Here is a 10,224-nt window from a genome sequence, read left to right as displayed (position 1 = left end):
TTTGACTAATGTATTAATTTTTTTCCTTTGGTTCTGATAATGGTTTTTAAAACATCCTTTTTAACAAACTGAAATTATATCTATAGGTAACTTTGATACATTTCTGCTACTTGCTGGTATTTCCTGTTTTGCAAGGCATATTTCCTGTATAGGGGAACATCTACATTCATCAGGCAGAGCTGTGCAGTTGTTTTGCATTTTAGATCCAGAATCCACTGATCCTATCGCCAGTCAAAGGTCTGCTTAAGGTGCATTCAGTTAAAATTTTACTGCAGTCATAGAAATCCTAAATGAGGATGAAAGTTGCACTGCTCACTATCATCTGGTGACTATAGCAAAATAAAGTATGTATTTTCTTTTCTTCTGGCTCTGGTTTTTGCTTCTCTCCCAGCCACAAGGGGGCCACAAGCCAGTGTACTCTTAGTGCCAGTGTCCCAGTCCCAAGCCCAGATAATTGGTGAGGGCTGCATCAGTTAGGGAATCGAGCATGAAGTCATTGCCAAAGCAAACATCAGGAAGGAGATCTTCATACTAGATCAGTAATGGCCTGGGTTAACAGTGACTCAATCTGGTACTGTTAGCCAGCTGTGTGTTAGTGGAAACTGTGCTACTGTTGGCTGGAAGATGAGAGAGGGTGTGTTAGGAAACACCAAGATGGAAGGCAAAGCCAGGAGTATTAGAGGTGGATTCAAACTGTGTTTGATGTATTCTCTGGAAAGAGAACAAGAAAACTTAGTGGTGGAGTGGGGAAGTACAGGAAAGTATTCAAAAGAAGAGGTTGACAAAGAAAAAGGGAGTCAGGTAGATGAAGAAAGTAGACAAGGGTATTCGGACTAGGTACTCCTGTACTAGGTGTACAGCAAAGAAAGGAGTAGAAATATTCATAATGACTTGTATGTAAGGTTGGACACTTACAAAGGAGTGAAAGGACTTGAATTGACTGGCTAGGCAGAGGTTGAGCTGGAGAGGATTTGCAGCGGGTTAGGGGGATTAGGGTAGCAATGGAAATGTACTAACCAGTAACGAGAGAAGATTTAGAAGAGTACTTTGAGGCACAGATAAAGAAAATGGGAGGAAGACAGGAAGTACAGAAGATTAGTGGGGAGTACGTGAGGGCAGCTATGAAGTGGATGAAGATTTGAAAGGCAGGTGGCCCAGATGACCTACCTGTGGAAGTATAGAGATGCCAATTTGAGAGAACTGTGGACTCATTGAATAAATTGTTTTACACAATCCTGAAGAGTGAGAGGAAGTGTACTGGTACAAGTTTTAACTTTTGAAAAAGTGTGATGTGCAGAGCTGTAGCATCTACAGAAGGTAATGTTAATAGGTCATAAAATAAAGCTTTGGAAAAGAATTGTTAAAAAGAGAGTTGACAATCAGCAAGCAGTGGTATGCCATCATGCCGAGAAAGAGAGTTACAGCTTTCAGAGTGTTGATAGTGAAGGTCAGAAGATGTTGCACTGTGTCCTTGTAGGTCTAGAGAAAGCACTGTGGTGTTTCACTTCTACATAAGGAAGTGAAGGGAAGTTGGTGCAGGAGATGTATGAGGACAGAGGTGAGGTGTGCAGCTGGAGTGACAGATGCATTCAAAGTTGGGGGGATTAAATTAGGGATCCACTCTGAGCCCCTTTTTGTTTGCAGTGGTGATGGACAGGCTGACAGATGAGTTCAGGCAGGTGTTTGTGGATTATAATGTTTGCAGACGACATTGTGCTCTATATTGAGAGCAGGTGGAAGGGAGAGATGGAGGCAGGGCTGGACTGGGACAAAAAAAAATGGCCCTGACATTTTTGGTCCATGTGGCTAAAGCTAAAGCTACACTTTAGCTATTAGCACTAAGCAATGACTCATGGTCAAAGTAGCCATGCTTTACCTGAATTTCTGAAGCTCTCCCCTCCTAATTATGTCACTCCTTCTATTTTCTTTCCACTTTAATTTAACCTTCCTGGGTGGAGGTATAGAATGAAAGTCAGAAGGTGAAGCTCCAAGGAGGGGAGGTAGTGAAGGTAGATGAGTTTAAATACTTAGGGTCAAGCATGCAAAGCAAAAAATAAATAAAAATTGCTTGTACTCATGCTGCCCCGACGTCATGCCAGCACATATTGTGAATGGCATAGGCACCGATCGGTTTTCTATCGCCCATTTGCTGGGAGTAAGGGCGCCCTCCGTTTGCGAGGTGCGCCTGCTGCTTGCGGCACAAGGAGGAGAGGGCGGGGCGGCGGGGGATTCTCTCGCTGGCTGGAGCAGCGTCTAACCCACCCCCAAAATAAAATAGAATAAAAACAAACCAACAAACACGAAAACACCAGACATCATTATACAGACTTATAATTTGCACCGATGTTTTTTCGAAATTCTATACGTGAAAAGTGAGCGCGAGAGCCCTCGGTGCGCCTGCTCGCTGCTGATGTCAAAGTAAACTTTATTGTAATCTCCGCTACATACAGTCCAGTATACAGAGAGACGAGACGACGAGGCTCCAGTTACAGCAGTGCAAGTAAACAAACAATATATGTAAGAAAATAAATATACACTTTAGGACCAGGGGTAAAGGGATCAATAACGATTTAAAGTCTCACACACAACACATCGAGAGGGGGCTGCTTCCAAATAGAGCACATTTCATTCATAATGCTGTAAATCCAAGCCCATTATGTATTCATGATTTGAATACTGGGTTGTGTGAAATCCCAGAAATAAACTCTAGACAAAGTGAATCTGTGAACTAAGGTGTAGGTCTATTAGGTTATGTTGTGGTGATCCTCGAGTTGGGGGATGGGTGTTCATACTGAAATGCAAAATTAAAACCAAGATGGACAAGAACAGTTCAAAGCCATCAGGTGCTCAGTTTACAAAAAAAGAGAAAAGAAGAGGAGGAGAAACGAAAGATACAGGACATTGGATAATGGCAGGTCATCCTGAAACAATCCGAATCAGAATACTTTATTATTCCCTAAGGAAATTATGTGGGTTACAGTTGCTCCAAGAAGAATTGGTAAAAATAGTAACAGTAACAGACTACTCCAAACTCCAAACAATACATTATGTTACAGATTTTAATATTAATTAGTCATTGTCAGTTGTTGATTTGTCCTATTCTCATTGTATGACGAATTATGATGGCTGTTTATTAGCCATTTTCATACTATGCATACTCTCTCTCTCTTCATATGTGTGTGTGTATGGGGGGGGGGGGAGTGTTCGCCCAGGGCGCCAAACAGGCCAGTACCGCCACTGGATGTATGGTTTGGACACAGTGGTACTAAAAAAAAAAAGGCGACAGAGCTGAAGATCTAAAGATTTTCACTGGGAGTGACATGAGTGGACACTAGGGCACCAGCTACAAACGATTATTTTGATAGTCGACTAGTCACCAATTATTTTTGCGATTAGTCGACTAATCAGATCATGCATCCATTGAATGTAAAACGTACAGCTTATTGCACCAGCATGCATCTGCTCTTATATAACTATCATTAGCTTATAGCTTTAAGTGTTTAAGGTATGTGCTAACTAAAAATAAAGACAAGATGATAGTTTATTAAATTTTAATGAAGTTTGCAGATTGTTTTGGTGGAGTTTAATAAACTCAGCCGTCTGCTCCTTGCTATCTAAAATATAACAGGACACTGGAGTATATTCTCGAGCATCTCACACTTCTGATAATCAGTTGTCTGCTTAACGTTTATTCAGCTGTGTAAAAACTATAACTTTAATCTCAGCCAAACTGATTTACTCAGGAACTAATAAAATACTGAAAAAAGCCAAACAATAACATTTTTAAGTTATCTAAGTGACTCATATATCATGTTTAACCTGAGTAGCGAACGACATCGGTGGGTTTGAAAACGATTTGCCGGGAGTCCGGTGTTCTCACCGGCTCTAGTGAGCCTGTAACCCCGGCTAGCTAACGAGCTAGTGGGTAACAGACCTCTCCGAAAACGTCGGAGCGCTTTTGAAAATATGTGGTGTCTTGATAAACTGAGCAGATATTTGAGGTTTACACAGCTACATTCTCGTCTGAAAATATGTTAAACGTTTATTTTGTGACCCAGAAAGAATAATAAGAGTAATATTAAAACTAACTAGGTGCCACCATTGTTGGAAACTGAGCAGGGCGCTATGAATTCTGGGACAGTTTCTTCTTCTTCGGCGTTTAACGGCAGTTGGCATCCTTGTACATGCAGTGCTGCCATCTTCTGTTTCAGTCCGTTATTACACTCTTAAATCCTACTACTTAGTCCTGCGTCTTTTGGGATCTTACAAAGCTTCAAACGACGTGTCGACTATTAAATTAGTCGTCGACGATTTTGACAGTCGACGTAATCGTGACTAGTTGACTAATCGTGGCAGCCCTAGTGGACACCATTAGAAAGGAGAACATCAGAGGGACAGCTTAGGTTGAGCTGTTTAAGAGACAAGATTGAAGTGGTTTGGACATGTGTAGAGGAGGAATAACAAGAGATGTTGATTATGGAGCTAGCACTCAGGAGGAAAAGAGGAAGAACAAAGAGAAGATTGATGAATGCAGTGAAGGGGGACACGCAGAAGGTTAGTGTGGCAGAAGAGGATGCTAGGGAAAGGTGGAGGTGGATAATCTGTCATAATCGGAGTCACCAAAAGAAGATCTTTCTGAAAACAGTGAGCTAAATCAGATTAATTAGAGGAAACTGAATGAGAATCAATATATTTTTGATATAAGGATTAATTCTTTTGATAGAAATTGCTGGGCACGGTGTATGAGGTCCTGTTTACCTAAACCAAACAGATAAATCCTACACAGATTTAGAGTCAGTCATGGGGCTGACCAGTTATTATTCTATCGGTTTAATCAGTTTATAGTAATGGGTAGCGCTAAACCAGTTAATAGTTATAGTTATATAATAGTTAGTACTCTGGAATCTTGGTTTCTTTTTTTAAAGACTACATTTACATGTAAACATAACCTGATAAACCACCATAAAAAATCAAATATTTCCGTGCTACTTAAATATGTATATTAGTTTGTTTCTCAAAGAAATTAAAAGAAATGGGTTATTTTCAGGAGATAAAACATGGTGGAGGGAAGGCAGGCACAATTTAAAATCACATATTTTCTTATACTTACATTTCATACAGACATATTTTATACTTTACACTAAAGCTTTTTTACTTTTTCTTTGTTGTTGTTGTTATTACTATTATTAGTAAAGCGCAGACAGGATTGCTTACAGAGATCGCGGTCTTACCTCATCCAACTCTTTGAACCCAACTACATTTCCCATAACCCCCTTCACTCAGGAAAATATTACGTCACTAAAACATGGTGGATTAACGTGTCCTTTGGGTCCGCTACTTACCACTTCTCGTCGGTAAATGAAGGCTTATTTCTTCCACACAACGACATATTCTTAGTCAGGTACGTTAATACAAGTAAAGTAAAAGATGTGGACGCGATAAAAATATCAGTGAAGCGGTCTTAGCTTCAAAACGTCATGAAACGGGCGACCCAACGCATGCAGAGCGTCACGCTTAAACCTGTTTTTACCCGAGTTTGAGTCCAGCTTGTGCACTTTCCCAGTCTTTCTCCACCATTAAGATTGCATTTTGCGTAATTTTCACTGGTTTAAATTGTGTTTGTTGGCTTATTCCACGTCTGGCGGTGTTTCCGAGTGATTTTAAAGCGTTTGCCATCAAACTTAACGGCCTCTCGACTGTCGACGTCACCAGCCCTGTAAACAAAGTAGCTGAGTTTTGCATTTTTAAGTAAAAGAAGAGATCATTTAAATACTTTTTGTGCAGGCGAAGTTTATTACTTTGTAGGCGAAATATGCCTAAGCTGCAGTAGAGTAAGCTGCTTTTTGTCAACACTGAGACGAAGCAAATGCATATTAGTGTCGAACTCCATCCATGGAGAGATGTTTATGTGTTCATTTCTATTTAGCAAATAATTTCTTGAAAAGCTATATGTAAAGACGAGATTTGGTGCAGAAAAAGATCCCCACCTGTGACTGCTGTTCTGTAAGGGCATCTTTTCTTGGTTGATTTCCAGAGCACCTTTACAATACCTGAATACATTTTGATGGCGTATTAGGGCGTTAGATGGAGTTTAGCAGTATTTCATTTGCAGATTGATGTCATGGCTATTTGTTCAGTACTGATGCAGCTTTGCTTTCAGGTCAAAATGTTCCGTCGGTCAAGATTTAGTGTGCGTCCCAATGTAAGTACAGCAGGGCGATCAGCACCTCCGGAAGCAACTCCAGCAAATCAGGAGGCCAGTGAGGCCCAGAGGGAGGTTGGGGACAGCAACAATGCTAGTGCTCTGACGGATAAGTCCGACATTACCCTGTCAGAAAAAGCTGCAGCTTCAGTGTGAGTTTAAAGTAAAGTGTCTTTGAATTATTTTAGAAGCCTTAAGACTATTTGTTATGTTTGACAACAATAACTTTTCTTACTACCGTTTAGGGATGGCAGTGAGCAAAATGTGGATGGTACCAGCTCTTCAGTGGCTGTCCAAAGAAGGAAACGATTTTCTGTTAAGCCTAAAGTGGCCCCTGGCCGCCCCTCTGCTCTCTCTCGGACACCAAAGTCTCCCATCAAAGCAGTCTCTCAAACATCTGTTGATTGCTCTGGTGCGGGCCTTGACAAGGCAAAAGCATCCAGTCAAACGGGAACAACAGCAACTCCGAAGGGACTCCAGTCTCCAAGGCGACGCAGGCCTTCAGAAGACGGCAAGCTGCCTAAAATTCAACCTAAACCCACCTCCATTTCTTTGGACGCTTCAGAATCTTCAGCTGTTTCCTCAGCTGTACAGTCAGTAGAACAAACCCATCTTCCAGCAGACAGTAGCAAACAATCAGAGAACATTTCAGACAGACAAGTTAAGGAAGCTCCTCCCAGACCACCAGATAGACCCTCCATACCAGACAAAGAATCTACTGAACTATCGGAGAAAGCCAAAACACTTGCATCATCAAAGACTGTGCCTTCACTGACACCATCGGCACTCTCCCTGAGTAGACTTCTAAATGACCCATCAGACGTACAAAGGCTTGTGAAGGCTCAGAAGCTCAGAGATTTGCTCAGAGAGGAGAGACGCAAAGAAAAAGTGAGTCCTTGTCATTAACTAAGCATTTTTAGCCATCTTTTCACAGGTGTCTGAGTTAAATAATGTATTCATCAGATATAAACTGTTAGCTTTATCATGATTTGTTAACTGAAAGGTGTGATGTCATTTGATTCTGCAGAAACTTAAGAAAGCTAAGGCTGTTTCGAAGGTATTTAATTTAGATCCTGCCAAAATGACCATGCGGGACCTTATCCATTATCTTCCAACGTCTAACCCAATGACGTGAGTATCTTGCAAAGTTGTGAAATTCATGTAATTATGTGATGTTAAAGTATGGGGGAGGCCATTGTTCAGGAGGCAGGCAGGAGGCACGTTGTCTACTATTCAGAAGGTTGGTGGTTTGATGCTCGACTGCTCCGTTGTGCACGCTAAAGTATCCTTGACAAGCAGCTACAAGTTGCTTCCGATGTGTTCATCGGTGTTAATGTTAGGTAGAAAGCACTTAGATGCAAAAATGTGCTTTTATGAATGTGTGTGTAAATGGGTGAATGAGATATGTTGCATAAAGTACGCTCCTGTAGAACAGTCCAGTCCATGTACCATATATTTCACTTATGATGTTTTATATTGACGAACACTGATTTTACTTGAGAAAACTGAATTTTGAAATTCTTCCAGATCTGGTGTAGAAGAATTGACCCAAGAGAATGAGACTGTGCTCCCACCTTCACCAGGAAGAGAAGCGTATGTTTGTCCTGTTCTTTAAATCATGTTTTTTTTTAAATGGTTTGTCTATGTTAAGCCTGTAATTCAAATGGAAATTACTTCAATGTTTGACATGCTTTTTTTGTCACATTTTCTTATAATATTTAAGTTTAAAAAGTTATGTTTTTTTTAATGCTGCAGAAGGACACACATGAACCATGTTCTCACTGTGTGCAATTGCTGATCATCTGTTGTTCCTCAAAGAAAGAGTCATAAACACAGTTTTTCATCACAAAAAGTATTATGAAAAAAAATATGAATGAAACAAAACAAAGTTGAACACTAGAATTGAGTTTGTCCCAGCCAAACATTATTCTTTTAACGTGTTAATTCAGTCTGTTTGAATCACTGAAAAGTGACTGCACATCTGATACAACAGAGAACTTGGTTTAAGTGTTTTAACTTTTTGGCGTACTTAAATGTGGAGGCAGCAGTGCATTTTAAACAGTTTGTCTTTCAAAAGCTGTGGCTTGCTGCACGTTTCAGAATGTGTAGAAAGTTTGTATACCAGTTGCTTATAATAAATTGATTTTTCTTTATTTTCTTTCTTCTTCTTTTTTAATGTTTGAAGGTCTCCAGAGCAGGCACAGGAACCTGAAATCCCCCCTAATACCATGGGCAACACAGAGGAAGAAGCAGAGGAGGCAGAGGAAGAGCAGGAAGAAGCACTTATGGTTCCTCAAGTCAAAGTTGCAGAAGATGGCTCACTGATTATTGACGAAGAGAGGTTAGTAGAGATTTGTAGACCATTTGATCTGTATCCCCAGGCAGGGATAGCTCATTAGGTAAAGTGGTCGCGCCATGATTGGAAGGTCGGTGGTTCGAATCCACTGAACTGTTACTCTGAGGTACCCCTGAGCAAAGTACCGTTGTGATGGATTGGTGGCTGCTCACTGCTTCACTGAGTCAATGGGTTAAATGCAGAGAGTAATCGGCCTACAGGGGATTAATAAAGTATGCATTATTATTATTATTATTATTTTATTATTATTTTGCCCCATCCATATAAAATAATTGCTTTCCTATTGTGATATTGTAGAACGTTCAAACCATTTATAGGCTTTTTAAAACCCTTTCATCTTATCTCTCAGCTTAACTGTGGAAGTCCAGCGAGCCAAAGGGCCAAACCCAGCAGAGAATCGAGACCCCATCTTTGAACGAGGCTCCACTACAACTTACTCAAGTTTCAGGAAACTTAACCATGCAAAACGCTGGACCAGCGAAGGTGAGACAGCCACAATATTAAAGGAACCTTATGCAAAGCAGCACTGGCTTTGCAGAGCAAAAGCACGAGACATTGGAAACAAATACGTGAGTTGTATGTAGAGCTGGGCGATAGAACGATAACGATATGTATCGCGATATAACTTTTTCTCGATAGAAAAATTCAACTATCGTGATAGACCTCGCCGCTCTTGTCCTCTTTAAAAAAAAAAAAAAAAGGTCAGCCAATCCAAATTAAGTAGCCGAACCAATCACAGCTGCAGCGTCACGTCACGTGACTTGTTACGTACAGCACAAGTGCCAAGCCGCACATGTGTATTTGTTTGGGAAGCAGCCAGCCACCGTACCGCCCGGGTAATGGAGGAAATGAGTGTGCCGACTAGAAAAATCAACCGAGCGTGACCGAAGGTTACCGAAGAGAAAACAGATGATGGTTCCAATGCCGGAGAGATTGTCGAACGGAAGAGCCATAGAAGTTCCGTAGTGTGAAGGTATTTCGGCTATTTCAAGTCTGACAAAAAACAGAGTAGTGTGCACTGTAAATTGTGCCGAAAGCAACTCTGGAAATACAATAAACTGGTGCATGCGCTACGTCCACACGTACCCGGGTATTTTTGAAAACGCAGATTTTTCTATGCGTTTGCACCTTTCGTCCACACGTAAACGGCGTTTTTGGTCACTGAAAACGAAGATTTTTAAAAACTCGTAAACTTGCATTTACGTGTGGACTAGAAAAACTGAGAAAACGCAGCGTCAAAGGTGTGCGCATTTTTTGACGTCACACTGTGCGCCACGTTATTGTTTCGGTGAAATGAATTTCTACAATACTGTTAATTCTACTCTCTGCAGTGTTTAAATGCTTACATATACACACAGTTACTGTCCCTCCACACGTACGACTCGGTTCTGCTTCTATGCCCCAGCTTTGTTTACTTTTTCCCACCGAGGCTTCTAGACTTCTGATTGGCCAACATTTCTGCACGGTTAGGAATCTAGTGCCACCTGCTGCTTTGGCATGTTCATAGCAGCGTTTTCCTTCATTTCTCCCTTTATGTGTGGACGGGATTATTTTTTAAAACGAAAACGGAAAATCTCCGTTTTCAAAAATACCCGTGTACGTGTGGACGTAGCCTCAGTCTCTGACTGGAAGCGCTAATCCGTCATTCGGCTTTTGTCAGACTAAA

The 10,224-nt window shown here is 41.0% G+C and overlaps 1 protein-coding gene across 6 annotated transcripts in view; it reads left to right on the top strand.

Annotated features, from left to right (window-relative positions):
- The first annotated feature begins 5,273 nt into the window (after nt 1–5,273).
- The window catches only part of LOC113025474 (transcription factor TFIIIB component B'' homolog), a 36,708-nt gene continuing 31,757 nt past the window's right edge, over nt 5,274–10,224 (top strand). For 4 of the 6 annotated variants that reach the window (XM_026173247.1, XM_026173246.1, XM_026173243.1 and 1 more), the window contains exons 1-7: nt 5,274–5,401; nt 6,161–6,354; nt 6,448–7,090; nt 7,230–7,333; nt 7,730–7,795; nt 8,388–8,543; nt 8,908–9,041. In XM_026173247.1, coding sequence (XP_026029032.1) covers nt 6,167–6,354; nt 6,448–7,090; nt 7,230–7,333; nt 7,730–7,795; nt 8,388–8,543; nt 8,908–9,041 — 1,291 coding nt within the window. In that variant the 5' untranslated portion in view covers nt 5,274–5,401; nt 6,161–6,166. The remainder of the gene's footprint in view (nt 5,402–6,160; nt 6,355–6,447; nt 7,091–7,229; nt 7,334–7,729; nt 7,796–8,387; nt 8,544–8,907; nt 9,042–10,224) is intronic. The other 2 variants (XM_026173249.1, XM_026173244.1) reach the window with 2 other exon arrangements.

This window comes from Astatotilapia calliptera, chromosome 7 (genome assembly GCF_900246225.1).
Source record: "Astatotilapia calliptera chromosome 7, fAstCal1.2, whole genome shotgun sequence".
Lineage (NCBI taxonomy): Eukaryota > Metazoa > Chordata > Actinopteri > Cichliformes > Cichlidae > Astatotilapia > Astatotilapia calliptera.
This window is presented reverse-complemented; position numbering and strand designations above follow the sequence as displayed.